Source organism: Salmo salar, chromosome ssa10 (assembly GCF_905237065.1).
Source record: "Salmo salar chromosome ssa10, Ssal_v3.1, whole genome shotgun sequence".
Taxonomy (NCBI): Eukaryota; Metazoa; Chordata; class Actinopteri; order Salmoniformes; family Salmonidae; genus Salmo; species Salmo salar.
This window is the reverse complement of record NC_059451.1, coordinates 108859923-108882416: the sequence shown is the minus strand read 5'-3', so window position 1 is coordinate 108882416 and position 22494 is coordinate 108859923. Positions and strand designations below refer to the sequence as shown.

The window sequence follows — 22494 nt, the reverse complement described above, 5'->3', positions numbered from 1 at the left end:
TAACACAGGTGATTGAGTCCAGGTGAGTCCAAATGATCGCTTATGCGCGTGACGAGGGAAGCAGGTGTGCGTAATGATGGTGTCAGGAGTGCGTAATGCTGGGGAGTCTAGCGCCCTCGAGCGCCAGGGGGGAAGAGCAGGAGCCGGAGTGACAACTACACTACAAGTTTTACATTTCCTGCATTGCAGGAAAATTCTCCTGCAACAGGGTGCTCAAATTAAGATCCTAAATCTGTACAGCAGTCGTAAGGCATACATTTCTCACACAGTGCATTCGGAAAGTATTCAGACCCCTTGATTTTTTTCTTCATTTTGTTACGGTAAATTCTATTGATTGGACATGATTTGAAAAGGCACACACCTGTCTATATAAGGTCCCACCGTTAACAGTGCATGTCAGAGAAAAAACCAAGCCAGGAGGTCAAAGGAATTGTCTGTAGAGCTCCGAGACTTGAGGCTGTAATCGCTCCCAAAGGTGCTTCAACAAAATACTGAGTAAAGGGTCTGAATACTTATGTAAATGTGATATTTCAGTTTTACATTTTTAATACATTTGCCAAAAAATCTAAAAAACTGTTTTTTTCTGCTTTGTCATTATGGGGTATTGTGTGTAGATTGATGTGGGGGAAAAATGCATTCATTTTAGAATAAGGCTATAACGTAGCAAAATGTGGAAAATGTCAAGGGGTCTGAATACTTCCCGAATGCACTGTATATGTGAGAGTCAAGAACTGTAGATGAGAAAGACAGACGAATGTCATTGTTGATATCAAAGCAATATTCAATTTACAAATCGGTTCCTTGTTCTTCAAATATGCCGCGTGACAGGCGATACTTAACTTGGAAAGTCAATGATATGTAAAGCTTTTCAACCAGCTCATATACTGTAATGTTACATACGTGTATCCTCTTAATTGGTGTGAAATCAAGCAACCTCTATCAACCCACACATAGAATTAGGGGAAGTTACAGTACACTGGTAATCTGGCAATAATGAAATAGGCAGGACACAGGGGATCGGCAGGAAGTCTAATTAAGAACAATGACCTTTTGCCAGTCTCATTTAAGGATTAAAGTTATAATAATTAACAGCAAGTTTTTAAAAATGATTTGCATTGAAATGAAAATTGAAAGGGCAGTTTATTAGAATGTCAGGAGGATGCAGAGGGTTTATTCTTTATTAGGTCTACACAGACTATCCCAGAGGCTCCCAGCTCATTTTACATGATTAACATTTGACAATATTTATCCCGCTGCTGTGCAAAGGATCCCTTGGCAAAGCCAATGTCTTTTGATTGTACTCGGGCACCAGACGGTCGCAGCGACGGCGGTGGCAGGAGTATGCTGCTGGGTACATTGGGTACTAAGAGTGCCTAGCTGGCACTCTGAGTACCCAACACCCGCCCGCCGCTGCCTGCCCGCCTGCCTCCGAGAATGATGTGATTGGGCCGAGCAGTGTGGTTAGAGGGGGCTCATGGCCCTGCCACTCAGTTCCTCTCAGCCTGCGGGAGTGACTGACACCTCACTAAAATCAAATCAATTACTGAGCAACAGTTTGGCCCAGACTCCTCTGTAGCTGGAGACAGACAGAGAGGGCCGTTTAGGGACTTGGGAGGCTGGACACTGGACAAGATATTACATTGGGTCAGCCTATAGGGTAAACTTGACAAATCAATAAAAGAGAAAAAATTTGTAAAGGGAAAAGATAAGAGTGCTTGATTTCAGGGAGGAAAAAGGTAAGAGTGAAGACAAAGACTAAGACATATTCTTTGTTAAGAGTGCTATTGCTCAGAGAAACTCTGTCAAGAGAGGCTACAAAGAATGTTAAAAAGAAACCTAGCTACACTTTAGCTCTCATTCAGCAATAATGATTAAAAAGTAAATATGTTTGCTGAGACAAGTTAGAGATGAACTCTGAGTCTCTCGGTTTGTGTAGCAAAACTCCAGTACTTTGAAACCGTGGCATATGGAGAGGTGGTGGGACCTTTCCAGGGACATTTCCCTCTGCAGCCTCTGACCGTGGCACCGTGTGCCCTGGGCAATGATGTCACCAACAGCCTCTTCTCCTCTTTTCATCCTGTTCTCCATCTCTCTCTCCCTCTGTACGCACTGCGGTCAGGGTCAGCATGAGGGTCAGCATGGTCAGCATGTGTGAAGTGTAAAACACCCCTTCGGTGCAGCAGCTGCTGCCTCCCGCCTCCCACTGCCTTTTCATCCCCTTCCCCCCTCCTCCCTTAATAACACTCACGCCCTCTCCTTCAATAAATACAATTTACTACAACAATTTACTTCAATTATACTCAACAAAAATAGAAATGTAACATGTAAAGTGTTGGTCCCATGTTTCATGAGTTGAAATAAAAGATCACAGAAATTTTCCATACGCACAAAAAGCTTATTTGTCTCCAATTTTGAGCACAAATTTGTTTACATCCCTGTTAGTGAACATTTCTCCTTTGCCAAGATAATCCATCCACCTGACAGGTGTGGCATATCAAGAAGCTGATTAAACAGCATGATCATTACACAGGTGCACCTTGTGCTGGGGACAATAAAAAGCCACTCTAAAATGTGATTTCTTTAAAAAAGAAAAACAATGTCATTGGCAAGATGGTGCCGGCAGACATAGCAGCTCTGCTTCTAGCTCCTAAGCAACTTTGCAGTATTTTGTTTGTGTATAAAACAAAATAAAAATAACAAGCATTTCGGCTAAATATGTGACCAATAAAATGTGATTTTGATTTGATTTGCCACAGATGTCTCATGTTTTCAGGGAGAGTACAATTGGCATGTTGACTGCAGGAATGTCCACCAGAGCTGTTGCCTTTTCTCTACCATAAGCCGCCTCCAATGTCGTTTTAGAGAATTTGGCAGTACGTCCAACCGACCTCACAACCGCAGACCACGTGTAACCATGCCAGCCCAGGACCTCCACATTCTGCTTCTTCACCTGCGGGATCGTCTGAAACCAGCCATCCGGACAGCTGATGAAACTGTTGGTTTGCACAACCGAAGAATATCTGCACAAACTGTTAGAAACAGTCTCTGGAAAGCTCATCTGCATACTCATCGTCCTCATCAGAGTCTTGACCTGACTGCAGTTCGGCATTGTAACCAAATTCATTGGAGAAGTGTGCTCTTCACTAATGAATCCCTGTTTCAACTGTACGGGGCAGATGGCAAATAGCATGCGTGTATGGCGTTGTGTGGGAGAGCGGTTTGCTGATGTCAACGTTGTGAACAGAGTGCCCCATGGTGGCAGTGGGGTTATGGTATGGGCAGCCATAAACTACGGACAATAAACACAATTGCATTTTATCGATTGTAATTTGAATGCACAGAGACCGTGACGAGATCCTGAGGCCCATTGTCATGCCATTCATCTGCCGCCATCACCTCATGTTTCAGTATGATAATGCACCGCCCCATGTCACAAGGATCTGTGCACAATTCCTGGAAGCTGAACATGTCCCACATTCAACAGCCTGATCAACTCTATGCGAAAGAGATGTGTCGTGCTGCATGAGGCAAATGGTGAACACACCATATATTGACTAGTTTCCTGATCCATGCCCCTACCTTTTTTTTAAAGGTATCTGTGACCAACAGATGCAGATCTGTATTCTCAGTCATGTGAAATCCATAGATTAGGGCCTAATGAATTTATTTCAATTGACTGATTTCCTTATATGAACTGTAACTCAGTAAAATCTTTGAAATTGTTGCATGTTGCGTTTATATTTTTGTTCAGTGTACATACAAGACTGTAGGGAGGACTGGATCACAACAAGGTCTATATGGGCTGTATGCTGTATGGCTCTGTCTCTGAATATTCATCAAATGTGTTTGGATTTAACTATTCACAACACACATACCTCCATTGAGAATGAGATGGTTTATCCTACTGTGATTCTCATGAATAACAATGCTTCGGTTTAGAGTTGGTTCCACATGCAGACATGCAGTTCAACTTATGTCAGTAGATGGACTCCCTTAGTCCTCAGGATGTGCTAAAATCCTCTTCAAGGTGGTTCTGTGAAGTAGAGACACCCGAGAACAGAAAATCAGGCCAGGACAGGTGATTATCCTCCCCACCTAGAGACATACAGTACACATCACCATGATAGACAGACAGACTGTAGTGGAGAAGGACGGTGACAAACAGAAATCACAGGCATCTGCTTAGAGCTTTTTGCTGGTATGAGACCATGACTATTCTCGCAACACTCACTTATTGAGGAAAAATACTTTGAGCTTTAAATGAAGGCTGTGGGTCTCTTGAGTGTGGCCCAAAACTAGAGAGCTTGAAGAAGTAATTCAGAGGGCAAAAGCTGGTCAACCCTGAGGTGCTCTGAGTAGAAATGGGCAGCAGGCTTGTTTTCTATAGTAAGCCCCAAAGAGTAGACTTTCAGGGCGATTGTGGGACCATCAGTCAACCATAAAAAAAAAAACATTTTTTACAAGCCTGTGGGCCGCGTCCCAAAAAGAGGCTCAGTGTTGCTGTCCCAGAAGGGCACACTCCACTAGTGAGTTAGAAGTGGTTAGATCTTTTCAAAGTAAAAGAGTGTGAGTGTGTCTCATATCTAAACCAGTTTCTGTTTACAAAACAGTATAGTGTGTGTCTGTGTGTGTGTGTGTGTGTGCATGGGCAGGTGCATGCATCTGTGTGTGCCTGCTCTGAAATGTGTGAGAACTGAATAACACAAATCTCTACCATGCTGTTTTTCCTTTTTTTCATGTCAGACACCAAACTGTCTCATAACGCTACAACAATTCCTACTTAGTTCTACATCAAAGGGGTCTGTTTGCTACTGGCCCTTTAATTTTTCAGCAGGAGGTGACAATGCTGCCATGGTAACACACTGCTCCCCCAGACTGGCCAGCTCAGCTGAACTACTGTGAATTGTGTGATTCACAGTAGTTATCCTCTTGTGGAAAAACAGCCATTATAAAATAGCAGACACTTCTGGTCCCAAGATGCCCACTTTCACAGCTCTCAACTTTGGAAAGTTTTTACATTTCAAAAGAAAGAGAGGAATGAACACTGTTGAGTATCTTTCTGTGTTTTCCACATTGTTTTCTCTTATTTTACGAAAATAATGTATCTCTCTCCACAGGGTGATGAAGTTCTGACTGTTATCAAAACCAAGGCGCAGTGGCCAGCATGGCAGCCCCTGAACGTGTGAGTACACAGTGATGTACAGAGTACCCTCACCTTTCACAGGTTTATAATGTTAATTGTATTTCAAAAAATATATACTTGTAGAGATGATCCTTTGGATAACCATTAATTGAGAATTTAGGTGTAAACAGAATATCTCATTCTACTTAGCTTCCTCAGATAACAGGCTAAGGAGGAGATAACCACCCAGAATTAATTCATCAGCTACATGCTTGGCCTGCGGATGTTTTCTTAAATTCATTAATGATTGTGTACATTTTTCATGAGCTTTTTTGTTTGTGAAAAGAAGGCTCCTATTTTGATGAGAGATGTGTTCCCTCGGGGTGTTTCTGTGATTAAGGTTAATAGCCTCCCTCCTGCTCCAATATATCAACATGCTTCATTGACCTATTTTAAAATAAGCCTGTCAATTAAGCCAGGCAATGTTTGCTTTGTTGGAGGAGACATATTCATTGTTGATGTTAAAGGGGGTTGGAAAAACATGTCTCAAATTTTAGGAGATCGTATAAAAATATTGATGTGCATGTGGAATGTGAAGATTCTACACTGAACAAAAATATAAACGCAGCATGCAACTATTTCAAAGATTTTACTGAGTTACAGTTCAAATCAGGAAATCAGTCAATTTAAATAAATAAATGAGGCCCTAATCTATGGATTTCATATGACTGGGAATACATATATGCATCTGTTGGTAACAGAAACCTTAAATAAAGGTAGGGGCGTGGATCAGAAAACCAGTCAGTATATGGTGTGGCCACTGTGTGCATCATGCAGCGCGACACATCTCCTTCACATAGAATTGATCAGGCTGTTGATTGTGGCCTGTGGAACATTGTCCCACTCCCCTTCAAAGGCTTTGTGAAGTTGCTGGATATTGGCGGGAACTGGAAAACGCTGTCGTACACGTTGATCCACAGCATTCCAAACTTGCTCAATGGGTGACATATCTGGTGAGTATGCAGGCCATGGAAGAACAAGCATGCAGATGAGCTTCCGTGAGACGGTTTCTGACAGTTTGTGCAGAAATTCTTTGGTTGTGCAAACCCACAGTTTCTTCAGCTGTCCAGGGGGTCTCCGATAATCCCGCAGGTGAAGACGCCAGATGTGGAGATTTGGTTACACGTGATCTGCGGTTGTGAGGCCGATTGGACGTACTGCCAAATTCTCTATGAAGACGTTGGAGGCGGCTTATGGTAGAGAAATGAATATTAGATTCTCTGGAAACAGCTCTGGTGGACATTCCTGCAGTCAACATGCCAATTGCACACTCCCTCAAAACTTAAGACATCTGTGGCATTGTGTTGTGTGAAAAAACTGCACATTTAAGAGTGGCCTTTTATTGTCCCAAGCACAAGGTGCACCTGTGTAATCAGATTTTTGATATATACGAAACCTGTCAGTTGGATAGATTATCTTGGCAAAGAACAAACGCTCACTAACAAGGATGTAAAGCTTTTTGTGCGTATCTGGGACTTTTCTTTTCAGCTCATGTAAAGAGTTTTGTTGTTAATCACTTAATTATATAATATTTCTCCTTCTCATTTTTTTGATCTCTTCACGCTTCTTTCAGTAACTATTGAGATGTTACTGGATGTTCTTCTCCTCTTAGTGTTAGTGTAGTGGCAATTAACACATAAATAGAGTCCCAAATTGCACCCTGTTACCAATTTGTGCACTACCTTTGACCTGGGCTTATAGGGTCTGGTGAAAAGTAGTGCACTATATAGGGAATAGGGTGCTATTTGGGACGGAATCATAATATCTTTCTTTAGCCTCCACACACATCCTCCAGCCTTAACAACATCTCCAACATAACATCTGTCTCATTAACACTTCTCGAATGCCTTCTGCTGTCTATGATACAACATTATTCCCTCTAATGAGTTCTAAATATAAACAAGTTATTATTTATTAATATGTTGAGTGGTTATGACAGAAATGTGTTATACTTCTTTGTTTGGACTTAAGATAGTGTGTGTTAATTTTGAATATTTATCGAACTAAACTTTATGAATAGACAGCGTTTTGAAAAAGTATTTGCCCCCTTGTTCATTTTCTCTATTTTTGCATATTTTTGATACTGAATGTTATCAGATCTTTAAGCAAAACTTAATTTTAGATAAAGGGAATCTTAGTGAACAAATAACACAAACATGATATACTTATTTCATAAACAAAGTTATGCAAACACCCAATTCCCCTGTTTTTTTTTGTTGTTGCCATTTTCATGTAGACATGATTGTGTGTTTTGGATCATTGTCTTGCTGCATGACCCAGCTGTGCTTCAGCTTCAGCTCACAGACGGAGGCCTGACATTCTCCTGTAGAATTCTCTGATACGGAGCAGAATTCATGGTTCCATCTATTAAGGCAAGTTGTCCAGGTCTTGAAGCATCCCCAAACCATCACACTACCACCACCATGCTTGACTGTTGGTATAAGGTTCTTACTGTGGAATGCAGTGTTTGGTTTTCACCAGGCATAATGGGACCCATGTCGTCCAAAAAGTTATACTTTTGACTCATCTGTCCAGAGAACATTCTTCCGAGAGTCTTGATGATCATCTAGGTGCTTTTTGGCAAACTTCAGTCAACTTTTTGGACGAATGGGCCAAAATTCCTCCACAGCGATGTGAGAGACTGATGAACAACTACAGGAAGCATTTGGTTGCAGCTAATGGTTGCACGACAGCTAATGGTTGCACAACCAGTTAAAGTATTACTTTTTCACACAGGGCAATTGGGTGTGGCATAACTTTGTTAATTTTCTAAATAAAATAAGTATATATTTTTTTGTTATTTGTAAACTCAGGTTCCCTTTATCTAATATTAGGTTTTGGTTGAAGATCTGATAACATTCAGTATCAAAAATATGCAAAAATAGAGAAAATCAGAAAGGGGGCAAATACTTTTTCATGGCACTGTACAAAGCTTATTTCAAATCAAAATCAAATCAAATTTCATTCGTCACATGCGCCGAATACAACAGGTGTAGATCTTACTGTGAATTAGTTACCTACAAGCCCCTAACCAACAATGCTGTTCAAGTAAGAGTTAAGAAAATATTTAACGTAATTTTTTCAATAAAAAGTAACACAATAAAATGACATAACAATAACAAGGCTATATACAGGGAATACCAGTACCGAGAAACACTTAAAGCACATAATTGGTGCGGTATGCGCTGCATCTACATAAACACCACAATTGTATATTGTATTAGCCTTCACCAGTTGTTAACATTGCCAATATTGTCAACCCTCTCGATCAATACTAATGTATACATATTTATCTCATACTGTACTTGTAGAGCTTGCCACTTATGGAGCTGGATGTCTCATGGAGCTGGCTGTCTCATGGAGCTGGCTGTCTCATTGTCTCATGGAGCTATGTTGATCAATAAGATCAATCTGCACATTGGGGAGCATACGGTACATGTCTGTATATCTGTTTGTCTTTCCAGGCGGGCAGCTCCCTCGGCTGAGTTCTCAGTGGACCGTACCCGTCACCTCATGTCCTTTCTGAGCATGCTGGGGCCCAGCCCTGACTGGAACGTGGGGCTGTCTGCGGAGGATCTCTGCACCAAGGAGTGTGGCTGGATCCAGAGGCTGGACCAAGACCTCATCCCCTGGGACGCAGGCACTGACAGTGGAGTCACCTATGAAGTGAGGGTCCTGGGCCCCCCAGACAAGGGGTCAATATTTAATAAATGGCTCTGGTTTCTTGGTCTGGTTCAGTTAACTAGTAAAATACCTCTGCCTTTCTGACTTTCAAAACCAGGCCCCTTTATTTTTCCATGAATCTGGAATGAAAGCTTTTGATCTACTTTCATTAATAGTGCAGGAGCTTTTCTTTTTTCTTTTTAGTTTATGGCTCATGAATATACAAATTACCCAACCTGGGCTGAAAAATGCACGAAACAGATTCAGCGAAAAAACCTACTGCTAACATAAAGCAGCACATTCACTCTGTAGTCATTTTATTGAGGCGTGTCTATTTACCCAAGAGGCTGCCTCACAGACTAGTTGTCTCTACGCTGTAAATAACAACAAATCCTGCCCTGGAACTTATAATGACATTTTATGCTGGTTTTAAGACACTGGGGAACGAAATGGAAAGACACTGCCATCTATAGGCCAGAAAAGACACTGAAGATAAAACCAGACTTCAATATAGACCCACACATAGCATATCATACGTAAATCCACAATCTGTAAATAGCATTTAATGTTTTCTTTGCAAAGAAAGCAGATGACGAATACATTAATCTACTCCATATGTGATTTAGTAATTTAGTTTTTGGCCACTGTTGGCTGCAGTACCAATGAATACATCTAAAAAGTAAAACTAGATTCCCTGGAGTTAAAGTAGAAATGGCTTTTGTAGTTTTCTCTTCCCTGAAGTAACTGTTTTGGAACAGAATCATGAAAGGTGATTTACAAAGCAGGAAACATAAACATAAATCACTCATAAAATAAATATTACACAGTTGATCAATTATGCATATTGAGATCAAACACTGAGTCCCCTAACAGATGGCAGCTGAACATGATGAGGTGCTCGCTCTCCCTCAGCCCCGTGCCCACACTGTTTCACTAGCGCCCCTCCCTGTGCCCACACTACCCTGCGTTACAGTTACTACCAGCCCTGTGCCCCAGTGGCGATCTGTGCCAATTAAGATGAGGGAGGATGATTAAATAAAATTAATGAGCATGGCCTTATTCCTATTACAGCATTTTGGATGACTGTCATTCATATTTCATTCACCCAACTCAATGTAACATCAATAGGTTTTAGATAATAGATGATACTCAAATTTTCCCCGTACCCATCATGATGGTGCTACAATCGAGCCTATGAATGAAAATGTACAATGTAGGTGCACAGGTTGAGAGAATTTTGAGTAATCAAGGTGACAGACAGGGACGCACACTCTTGCCTGCATCTAGCTGATCTAGGGTGTAATCGTTAGTCCAACAGTTGCAAATGAGAGTTTCTATTCGACAAATTCAGGTAAATTTGTTCCAGTTTCGTTCCGTTTGCCTCCGTTTAAGAAATGTTTTTCAACAGAATCAGTGCAATGAATACACCCATGATCACATGCAAACACAGTTAACTTTCATAGCAGACACGTACAAACAGCTCGTTTAATATATAAATCCTTCTCGCATCAATCTATGTGTTTACCTTTTCCCTTCGCTTGTGGACTTCAGTGCAGAACACATCAGTGGTTTGTGACCAGGCGAAAAATCCAAACCTTCATATCATGACTGCTAACTGCTACACACAGCCTACAACGTTGTCACGTCATAGTCAACATAGGCATAGCTACTAGAACTAAGGCCTTAGTAAACCTCTTACAATCATGCAGAACAGTGTAGTCAGCAGCAATCAGTTTAGCAGTTACACCGGCTGGCTACATTGGCAAAAATTAATAAAGCCACAGCTTACCTTGACTTGGAAGAGTTCTAGTGTTGGATAGCCATAGCCAGCTAGCTAACATAGCATCCCTCTCTGTTTGAGTAGGCTGCCTGCATTTGACACTAGTAAGTGAAAGTGAAAAAAATATATACCGGTACTATGAAATATAGCTAGCTCTCTCTCTCTCTCGCTCTTACTTCTCCTTAATTTTGGAAGAAATTAATTTGTTAAAAACTGTTCAACTATTGCCTTTCTCTTTCTTTGTGTCAACTACTCACCACATTTTATGCACTGCAGTGGTAGCTAGCTGTAACTTATGCTTTCAGTACTAAATTAATTCTCTGATCCTTTGATTGGGTAGACAGCATGTCAGTTCATGCTGCAAGAGCTCTGATAGGTTGGAGGATGTCCTCCGGAAGTCGTCATAATTACTGTGTAAGTCTATCGAAGGGGGTGAGAACCATGAGCCTCCTAGGTTTTGAAATGAAGTCAATTTACCCAGAGGACAGAAGCTAGCTGTCCTCCAGCTACACCATAGTGCTACCCTACAGAGTGCTGCTATCTTCATTGCAAAACAGTGTGTTTTAATAAATTATTTGGTGACATTAATATATTTTGTATAGTTTAATCAAAAATTATAACTTTTTAATGTTCCACTATTTTATTTTTATGAAATTCACTGAGGAGGATGGTCCTCCCCTTACTCCTCTGAGGAGCCTCCACTGGTGTCCGCATACTACCCTGTGTTAGTTATTACTGTACCAGCCCTGTTCCCATACTACCCTGTGTTTCAGTTACTGTCAACCCTGTGCCCATATTAACTCCTATTAGTATTACTGTTAGTACTGTTGTACTAACTCCCTTCCATGGACCTATATTACCCTGTGTTACAGTTACTCCTGGCCCTATGCCCATATTGTATCACTCATACTCCACCCTGTACCTTTACCATTCCAGTCTCCTAACAAGCCCACAATACCTCAGGAGAGGATCCGGTCCCTGACCAGCCTGGACCACCCCCAGAGCCCCTTCTATGACACAGAGGGAGGCCCTATCACAGCCTTGGCCCGGGTAGTGGTGGAGAGGATAGCCCGAAAGGTAACTATAGCATATGCCTCATTCATTCAGCGCTCTGTCTGTGTCTGCTCCCTCTCTCTGAAGAGATGTGAATGTTCATGCAACATAACTCTCCACACAGTCGCTATACATGTAATGTTGCTTTGGATACATAGCTCTTTGAATAGACAGTATATTGCCATAGTGATCATAGCAAGTCTTTGAAAAACACAGATAAAATTGACAGTGTGGTTGTCTCCTGACAACTGAAAAAAAAAAAAAAAATCTCTTTTAATCCAAAAACCAGATGTCATATTAAACTCCATTTTACTGAAGATTGCCCAGAAAATAAATACCCTTGTCTCCAATGAGAATATATGATATTAGATGGTAAATGTAACATTTTATCAGTGTTTGTGATGTTGAATCATGTTTCTTGCCCACAGGGAGAGCAGTGCAATATTGTCCCGGACACGGTGGATGATATCGTGGCCGATATTGGCCAGGAGGAGAAGGAGGAAGGTGAGTAATCGCTTTATCTCAACCAATTTGGGATGTTCAATTTAAAAGCCACACACTGTATCTGCTGAAGTCTTTAATTAAGTCTGCTTTGCCTGGCAGCCTGTTTAAACCTCCAGATGTCTGTCTGCTGAAAAGCATGAACACGGCCAAGCAGCAGAAATGAACCTGATGGGGTTTATGTTTCTAACCACACCTTGCAATTACATTCCAACACTACCTTTGAACCTCAACCAAATTATTTGTTCTCTCTACCCTCATTCTGTTGAGCACGACACTGTCTGTTTCCGAACAGGACCGTCTCCAGTACATTACAATACACGTACTGTGGGTATTGTACAGTAATTATACACTGTGGTTAGAGCAGGAGATGAACTGTATGAACTTGCATTGACTTTTATAGGCAATTAGTGCTTACCTATACAGCACCAACACATTCTAAACCAGTGAAAATATAGGGTTACATACATGAACCGTCCATATGAATTCCCCCCTTCTCACCAACATGGTCTCATTAGAATATGCCAAAATAGTGACATTTAACCAATGCAGTTATTGTCACCCAATTTCTCCGTCCAGACGACACTCCAGAGACGTGCATCTACTCCAACTGGTCTCCGTGGTCAGCCTGCAGCTCAGCCAACTGTGACAAGGGCCGGAGGATGAGACAGAGGATGCTGAAGGCCCAGCTGGATCTCAGTGTGCCCTGCCCTCATACCCAGGACTTCAAGCCCTGCATGGGGCCTGGCTGCAGCGAGGAGGGTGAGGACTAAGGACAGTGTCACAGTCGGGGTCTCTAACTCTACTGTTGAGAGTTAGTATAGTAAAATACACAAGGTGCAATTTAGAAATTTGGTTGTGCATCAGCAGTTTTTCTGTTGTTATGTGAGTCACTGACAGTCACTCAATTAGCCATGTCAGCTAACAACTTTTAGATTGGTAAGTTAGTCTAGCCAGCCATCTAATGTTGTAAACATGGCCAAATACCGACTGGGCACGCAGGGCATCTTCCCTGGGGCCCTGGCCTCCAGGGGGCCCTCATTGATTTTGTTCATCACTCTCACTCATATCATATTAACATGGCAAATAGTTATAATTGCAGGAAATTAGCTGTAAAACTGCAAAAAAAATCTCTGCCCCATGGCAAAATGTGTAGAATTGCAGGAAATATATTTTTTATCTACGCCTACACACAATACCCCATAATGACAAAGCAAAAATATTCGTAGATTTTTTTTACATAAGTATTCAGACCCTTTACTCAGTACTTTGTTGAAGCACCTTTGGCAGCGATTACAGCCTCGAGTCTTCTTGGGTATGACGCAACAAGCTTGGCACACCTGTATTTGGGGAGTTTCTCCCATTCTTCTCTGCAGATCCTCTCAAGCTCTGTCAGGTTGGATGGGGAGCATTGCGGCACAGTTATTTTCAGGTCTCTCCAGAGATGTTTGATCAGGTTGAAGTCCAGGCTCTGGCTGGGCCACTCAAGGACATTCAGAGACTTGAGGTCCTGAGCTCTCTGGAGTGGGTTTTAATCAAGGATCTCTCTGTACTTTGCTCCATTCATCTTTGCCTCGATCCTGACTAGTCTCCCAGTCCCTGCCGCTGAAAAACATCCCCACAGCCTGATGCTGCCTTCACCATGCTTCACCGTAGCGGTGGTGCCAGATTTCCTCCATAAGTGACTCTTGGCATTCAGGCGAAATAGTTCAATCTTGGTTTCATCAGACCAGAGAATCTTGTTTCTCATGGTCTGATAGTCTTTAAGTACCTTTTGGCAAAGTCCAAGCAGGCTGTCATGTGCCTTTTACTGAGGAGTGGCTTCCGTCTGGCCACTCTACCATAAAGGCCTGATTGGTGTAGTGCTGCAGAGATTGTTGTTCTTCTGGAAGGATCTCCACAGAGGAACTCAAGAGCTCTGTCAGAGTGACCATCAGGTTTTTGGTCACCTCCCTGACCAAGGCCCTTCTCCCCCGATTTCTCAGTTTGGCCGGGCTGCCAGCTCTAGGAAGAGTCTTGGTGGTTCCAAACTTCTTCCATTTAAGAATGATGGAGGCCACTGTGTTCTTGGGGACCTTCAATTCTGCAGAATTTTTTTCGTACCATTCCCCAGATCTGTGCTTCGACACAATCCTGTCTCGGAGCTCTACAGACCTGTGTGTGTATGGATGTGGGTACGCAAACCTGCGAGCTGCTGCAGCCCCTCATGACGAGTTCAGATTTATTGTGGCCCCCACCCCAATCAATGTTTCCCATCCCTGGTGTAAACAGTTTACTGTTTAAAACAAAGCAAGTAGTAAAGAAGCATAAAAAATTGGTTGGTGGCTAAAGGCTTGTGTGTTCATCTGCTGCTCTGCAGGCTGAGCTGGTAATCCCTGTGAAATCATGTACATGTCATATTGAAAAAAGACACACAGTGAGGGAAAAAAGTATTTGATCCCCTGCTGATTTTGTACGTTTGCCCACTGACAAAGAAATGAGGTGGATGAACGCAGTGCCCTTGTTTGGGTGTAGGGCCTGATCAGAGCCTGAAGGTACGGAGGTGACGTGAGAGAACTTAGGAAGGTTGAACACCAGACGGGCTGCGGTGTTCTGGATGAGTTGTAGGGGTTTAATGGCACAGGCAGGGAGCCCAGCCAACAACGAGTTGCAGTAATCCAGACGGGAGATGACAAGTGCCTGGATTAGGACCTGCGCCGCTTCCTGTGTGAGGCAGGGTCGTACTCTGCGAATGTTCTAGAGCATGAACCTACAGGATCGGGTCACCGCCTTGATGTTAGTGGAGAACGACAGGGTGTTGTCCAGGGTCACGCCAAGGTTCTTAGCACTCTGTTGACAATCAGAGGTCAGACGTTTCTTGTAGTTGGCCACCAGGTTTGCACACATCTCAGGAGGGATTTTGTCCCACTCCTCTTTGCAGATCTTCTCTAAGTCATTAAGGTTTTGAGGCTGACGTTTGGCAACTCGAACATTCAGCTCCCTCCACAGATTTTCTATGGGATTAAGGTCTGGAGACTGGCTAGGCCACTCCAGGACCTTAAAGTGCTTCTTCTTGAGCCACTCCTTTGTTGCCTTGGCCGTGTGTTTTGGGTCATTGTCATGCTGGAATACCCATCCATGACCCATTTTCAATGCCCTGGCAGAGGGAAGGAGGTTCTCACCCAAGATTTGACGGTACATGGCCCCATCCATCGTCCCTTTGATGCGGTGAAGTTGTCCTGTCCCCTTAGCAGAAAAACACCCCCAAAGCATAATGTTTCCACCTCCATGGTTGACTGTGGGGATGGTGTTCTTGGGGTCATAGGCAGCATTCCTCCTCCTCCAAACACGACGAGTTGAGTTGATGCCAAAGAGCTCCATTTTGGTCTCATCTGACCACAACACTTTCACCCAGTTGTCCTCTGAATCATTCAGATGTTCATTGGAAAACTTCAGACGGGCATGTATATATGCTTTCTTGAGCAGGGGGAGCTTGCGGGCGCTGCAGGATTTCAGTCCTTCACGGCGTAGTGTGTTACCAATTGTTTTCTTGGTGACTATGGTCCCAGCTGCCTTGAGATCATTGACAAGATCCTCCCGTGTAGTTCTGGGCTGATTCCTCACCGTTCTCATGATCATTGCAACTCCACGAGGTGAGATCTTGCATGGAGCCCCAGGCCGAGGGATATTGACAGTTCTTTTGTGTTTCTTCCATTTGCGGATAATCGCACAAACTGTTGTCACCTTCTCACCAAGCTGCTTGGCGATGGTCTTGTAGCCCATTCCAGCCTTGTGTAGGTCTACAATCTTGTCCCTGACATCCTTGGAGAGCTCTTTGGTCTTGGCTATGGTGGAGAGTTTGGAATCTGATTGATTGATTGCTTCTGTGGACAGGTGTCTTTTATACAGGTAACAAACTGAGATTAGGAGCACTCCCTTTAAGAGTGTGCTCCTAATCTCAGCTCATTACCTGTATAAAAGACACCTGGGAGCCAGAAATCTTTCTGATTGAGAGGGGGTCAAATACTTAATTCCCTCATTAAAATGCAAATCAATTTATAACATTTTTGACATGCGTTTTTCTGGATTTATTTGTTGTTATTTTGTCTCTTACTGTTCAAATAAACCTACCATTAAAATTATAGACTGATCATTTCTTTGTCAGTGGGCAAATGTACAAAATCAGCAGGGGATCAAATACTTTTTCCCCTCACTGTATCAGCATATTTATTTTATTTCACCTTTATTTAACCAGGTAGGCCAGTTGAGAACAAGTTCTCATTTACAACTGCAACCTGGCGAAGATAAAGCAAAGCAGTGCGACAAAACAACAACACAGAGTTACACATAAACAAACATAGTCAATAACACAATAGAAAAACCTATGTAGAGTGTCTGCAAATGTAGAAGAGTAGGGAGGTAAGGCAATAAATAGGCCATGGAGGTGAAATAATTACAATTTAGCCAGATGTGCAGATGATGATGTGCAAGTAGAGAATAGAGATACTGGGGTGCAAAAGAGGATAAGTAACAATATGCGGATGAGGTAGTTGGGTGTGCTATTTACAGATTGGCTGTGTACAGGTAAGCTGCTCTGACAGCTGATGCTTAAAGTTAGAAGTACAGTCTAACCAGACACCTAGGTATTTGTAGTTGTCCACATATTCTAAGTCAGAACCGTCCAGAGTAGTGATGCTAGTTGGGCGGGAGGGTGCGGGCAGCAATCGGTTGAAGAGCATGCACTTAGTTTTACTTGCATTTAAAAGCAGTTGGAGGCCTCGTTTGGAGGTTTGATAGCATAGGTATTGGGCAAGTTGCTGCAGGGGGTGCTGAGATGTTGGCCGGGGTAGGGGTAGCAAGGTGGAAATCATGGCCAGCCGTAGAAAAATGCTTATTGAAATGATTGATTATCGTAGTTTATTATCGTAGTTTTATCCGTGGTGACATTGTTTCTTACCCTCACATATCCATGTGCAATCAGATTGAACTAAGACCTAACATGGGAGAGGTCCCGTGTTCATGAGAACAGGAATTAGGGTTGAGATGGTGTCGTGCTCCTCCTCCAACTTCTTAGCGAAGCAAAAGGAAATAGGTCTTTATCAATAAAACATCAAAATAAGGTGCAGAGTGTTCAATTAGCCTGCTGGTGGGCAAGGAGACCCCTGCTCTGCTAAAACTATTTACAACTGTGTGCGCCGTTTTCAAGGGATTGTTAAATAAACGTTAATTATTTGGTTGTAATATCATCACCTCTTGAAGAGCATAGATCATAATTACAAATGTCAGATTATTCCATGCAAACAAATTGTGCACATTTAGCAGAGTTATACAGCAGGTACCTGCATGCTTTTCATGATCAGTAAAAATATGTTGATCATGTCATTTTTAGCCTCACGATATCTCTAAATATTGGCCACCAATAATTGGATATTTGAGTGATATGAAATCAAAGTGAACTATACCTGACAAGAATGAGTGGTTTAGGTTGATTTCCCATCCTTTCTGGGCTCAGCCTGTCAAGCAGCATGGAGGACACATTTGCGGATGAACTGTTAGATGATAATGCTTACATTGCAAGCTACCGGTAGAACAGTTGGCTAAACATATAGGCTAGTGGTAAATTGACCTAATGTACTTTTTTCTCCAACCAATGTAAGCCTACCTAGAAAAGTTAGTTAACATCCCCTTTTCAACATTGTTTTTAAGAGTGTTTAATCATGATTGCTGCTAACAGACATGGTTACATTGATTGATGGATCACGTCAAATTGACTAACTAGCTAATAACAGATCAGGTCAATATGGCTAGTTAACAAGCTAACTTTCAGGGGATTAACTAGATGGCTATATACAAATATTGTTTGATTTGCTTGCCATCTAGTGGTAATGACAGTATTCCAACTGATAACTTTACCAGGATGAGGACTTGCCAATGTCAAGCTCTTTCCAAAAGCCTAATCTCTGATGAAGCAAGCTAAATGACACATAGCTAGCTACATGCCAAATGGATAGGCTACCCTCACGTATCTGAAATTACATGATCAATTGATGTTTACTGATCATGAAAAGCATGCAGTTACTTGCTGTATAACTCTGATGATGACTATGCTCTTCAAGATATTATGATATTGAAACCAAATAGTTAAAACATTTATTTAACAATCCCTTGAAAACGGCACGAAGTTGTCAATGGTTTCAGTGGAGCTGGGGGTCTCCAAACCCCCCAGCAGTCAAATCGAACGCTCTGCACCGTATTATTGATAACGACCTATATGGTGTTGGCATTGTTTTCCCTTTCACGGTTTACGTGCTACCGAAGATGCATAATTAACACTGTTTTGTCCTTGGCATTCAAACACAAGAAGCAAAGCTGGGACTTTGGAGTCTCATCAACTGCCGTAACCGGGTAGAGATCAAAAGACATATGATTTTCAACAAACACTTCTTCCTCCAGTAAACAAGGGAGGTCTGAAAGCTGTTCTATTCAGTCAGATTGGCATTAACTTTCTCTATCAGGAAGTATCTGACTCCTTTGTCCAATTCTCATCAAAGTTGTCAATTAGGACCACTCTTCTTAATGTCACATGATCAGTCATGCAGAGGTGTCTCTCTCTCTCTTTCTCCTTTGCCCCTTCTTCCTACTATCTTTCTCTCTCCTACCTCCATTAATCTCTCTCGGGGCCCCAAATCTCAGCTTTGTCAGAGCTTGATGAGTGGGTTTGAATTGTTCAAGGCTATCGTTTCGCTCTACTGCATACTATTGATTAATAATACTGGCATTGCAAGCTTTTCCTCCTGCACGTTACTCCTTTGTTTTAATTTATCGCTCCGTCAACAGCCCGTAGTTGATTGATATTCCTGATGCTGGCCAGGGCCCCTGGGGGCCTCATTGGGGCCACATTTGTTTACAGCTCTTATTAATGATTCACTTAGTTCTGCTTTATTAAGCTACACTCACCGCTGCTCCCAATCTGCAGCCAGGCAGTGGGATGGACCAGACGAGAGAGAAATCCATGTTAAAGTTCCCGAAAGTTCATCCATCCTCTCTGAAAACAAATCTATTTACAAACTCTGTTCCCAGATAATTGAAGAGAGCAGAGTAAATCATTTATGTTGGGTGTGTTACTTGTTACCAGATGAAGGGCGGTGGAATTCAGAGGTGTCAGCTAGTAGTGATGTTTGTATGACTTGTCAATGACCGTGCTCGTCTTTGCTAGCCTGGTTAAACCAGACTGAACCCTGCACTCACCATGACACAATGGTGATCACAGAGTTCAGTCTGGGTTAACCAGGCTATGCCCTTGCCTCTTGTTGTTCCCAGAAGTGTCTACCTGTATGATGTCAGAGTGGATCAGCTGGTCTCCGTGCAGTGAGTCCTGTGGGATGGGGATGAGGTATCGGCAGCGCTACATCAAACAGTTCCCCGAGGATGGATCCATCTGCTCTCTGAACACTGAGGAGACAGAAAAGTGTGTGGTCAACGACGACTGCTGTGAGTCTCAGTGAAACATAGAGATGACCCAAATTGTGACATCAGGATCATGTTGTGGGTTCAGGCCTTTTGTGTTAAAGACTAAAATATTATGTTTTCTCTATAATATGATGGCATGATGACATATAGTTAAAATAATCTAAACAGTACAAATCCTATGTTGAAAAGCTGCTATATGCCACCAGGCTTAATATTCAGTCAGTGTGTTAATGGAACATGGTTTCTCAAGTAAATGTTAACAACAGTAATCGCAAGCTGCTATAACAAAGTCCCATCCCTGTGGATGAGTGTATATCTGTCCATGTAAATCCATCAGCCCCCAGTAGCTGTGTGGTGACGGAGTGGGGCGAGTGGGATCCCTGCAGCACCACCTGTGGGCTGGGTATGAAGCGGCGTGAACGCATGGTGAAGATGCCCCCCTCAGACGGTTCCATGTGCAAGGCGGAGGTGGCAGAGGTGGAGAAGTGCATGATGCCTGAGTGCAGTGAGTAATTCCTCCAACACCCACTCAACAACTGCCTCAGCACTGTGACAGGCAGCCTTGTTCAGCCATCTGCCAAGGGGCCTTGTAGTTTGTACCTATCTAGATCCAACCGGCTAGATACACACTCAAATCGACAGATCTCTCAGAGGAGCGCATGCATGAGAATACATTCAAACAATAAGATAATTTCAAGTCCCTTCAGCAATGAAAAAACAGTAGCTGAAGATGGCGGGAATGTTGTCATGTATGTATTGTTCTGAACAGCAGGGGACATTATTATGTATCATGTATTATGCCTGCTTGGTATATCCCTGCAGACACCATCCTGTGTATGCTGTCTCCGTGGTCGGACTGGAGCGTCTGTAGTGTAACGTGTGGGAAGGGCGTGAGGGCACGCCAGCGAATGCTCAAGTCTCCGGACCTAGGGGAGTGTACAGAGGTGCTGGAACAGGTGGAGCGGTGTATGCAGCCTGAGTGTCGTAAGTGTCATCATCAGATGTTGTCGTACTCTTTACCACTACCATCAACACTAAATCACAGTCTGGTCACTGGGAACTTAACCTGTCTGGGCAAGCGTCCCACCCTAGTCAACAGCCAGTGGAATCACGTGGCGCGAAATACAAATACCTCAAAAATGCTATAACTTCAATTTCTCAAACATATGACTATTTTACACCATTTTAAAGACAAGACTCTCGTTAATCTAACCACACTGTCCGATTTCAAAAAGGCGTTATAGCGAAAGCAAAATATTAGATGATGTCAGGAGAGTACCCTGCCAAAAATTATCACACAGCCATTTTCAAAGCAAGCATATATGTCTCAAAAACCAAAACCACAGCTAAATGCAGCACTAACCTTTGATGAGCTTCATCAGATGACACTCCTAGGACATTATGTTAGACAATACATGCATGTTTTGTTCAATCAAGTTCATATTTATATCAAAAACGAGCTTTTTACATTAGCATGATGTTCAGAACTAGCATACCCACCGAAAACTTCCGGTGAATTTACTAAATGACTCATGATAAACGTTGACAAAATACATAACAATTATTTTAAGAATTATAGATACAGAACTCCTTTATGCAATCGCGGTGTCAGATTTTAAAATAGCTTTTCGGCGAAAGCACATTTTGCAATATTCTGAGTACATAGCTCGACCATCACGGCTAGCTATTTTGACACCCACCAAGTTTGGGGCTCACTAAACTCAGAATTACTATTAGAAAAATTGGATTACCTTTGCTGTTCTTCGTCAGAATGCACTCCCAGGACTTCTACTTCAACAACAAATGTTGTTTTGGGTCCAAATAATCCATAGTTATATTCAAATAGCTCTGTTTTGTTCGTGCGTTCAGGTCACTATCCGAAGGGTGACGCGCGAGCGCATTTCGTGACAAAAAAAATTCTAAATATTCCATTACCGTACTTAGAAGCATGTCAAACACTGTTTAAAATCTATTTTTATGCGATTTTTCTCGTAAAATAGCGATAATATTCCAACCGGGCAACGTTGTATTCATTCAAAGGCTGAAAGAAAAAAATGGAGTATTCTCGTGAACACGCATCTCAGTCTCACTGTCCCCAGGCTGACCACTTACAAACTCTCCTGCTGTTCTTTGCCCAGAGACAGCAGACACCCCATTCCACTTTCTGGCGGCTTTAGAGAGCCAATGGAAGCCTTAGAAAATGTCACGTTACAGCACAGATGCTGTATTTTCGATAGAGATGCAACAGAAGGACAACAAATTGTCTGACAGGGCTCTTCCTGTATGGAATCTTCTCAGGTTTTGGCCTGCCATATGTGTTCTGTTATACTCACAGACACCATTCAAACAGTTTTAGAAACTTTAGAGTGTTTTCTATCCAAATCTACTAATTATATGCATATTCTCGTGTCTGGGCAATGGTAGTAACCAATTTAAATCGGGTACATTTTTTTATCCAGCCGTGCAAATACTGCCCCCTAGCCCAGACAGATAAATGCATAATACTTTAAATTCATATGCTTTTTTAGCACTGTCATAGCTGGTCCGAGATATGTTTGTGCTGTATAGCTGACTCCTAGGGCTCTATTTGCAGCTGGCGTCAAGCCAGCGCAATTGTCAAACATACACTCGTTTGCAATATCGAACTGTTAAACCCTAACCCTCATCGCCAAACCCACTGGCTCCAGGTCATCTACAAGTCTTTGCTAGGTAAAGCCCCACCTTATCTCAGCTCACTGGTCACCATAGCAACACCCACCCGTAGCTCGCGCTCCAGCAGGTATATTTCACTGGTCATCCCCAAAGCCAATACTTCCTTTGGCCGCCTTTCCTTCCAGTTCTCTGCTGCTAATGACTTGGAACGAAT

The 22494-nt window shown here is 42.5% G+C and overlaps 1 protein-coding gene across 1 annotated transcript in view; it reads left to right on the top strand.

Annotated features, from left to right (window-relative positions):
- The window catches only part of LOC106561484 (spondin-1), a 105363-nt gene that overhangs the window by 52862 nt on the left and 30007 nt on the right, over positions 1–22494 (top strand). Inside the window, exons 7-14 of the mRNA XM_014125483.2 lie at positions 5118–5182; positions 8647–8848; positions 11562–11702; positions 12107–12182; positions 12759–12941; positions 19479–19649; positions 19966–20133; positions 20451–20612. Coding sequence (XP_013980958.2) covers positions 5118–5182; positions 8647–8848; positions 11562–11702; positions 12107–12182; positions 12759–12941; positions 19479–19649; positions 19966–20133; positions 20451–20612 — 1168 coding nt within the window. The remainder of the gene's footprint in view (positions 1–5117; positions 5183–8646; positions 8849–11561; positions 11703–12106; positions 12183–12758; positions 12942–19478; positions 19650–19965; positions 20134–20450; positions 20613–22494) is intronic.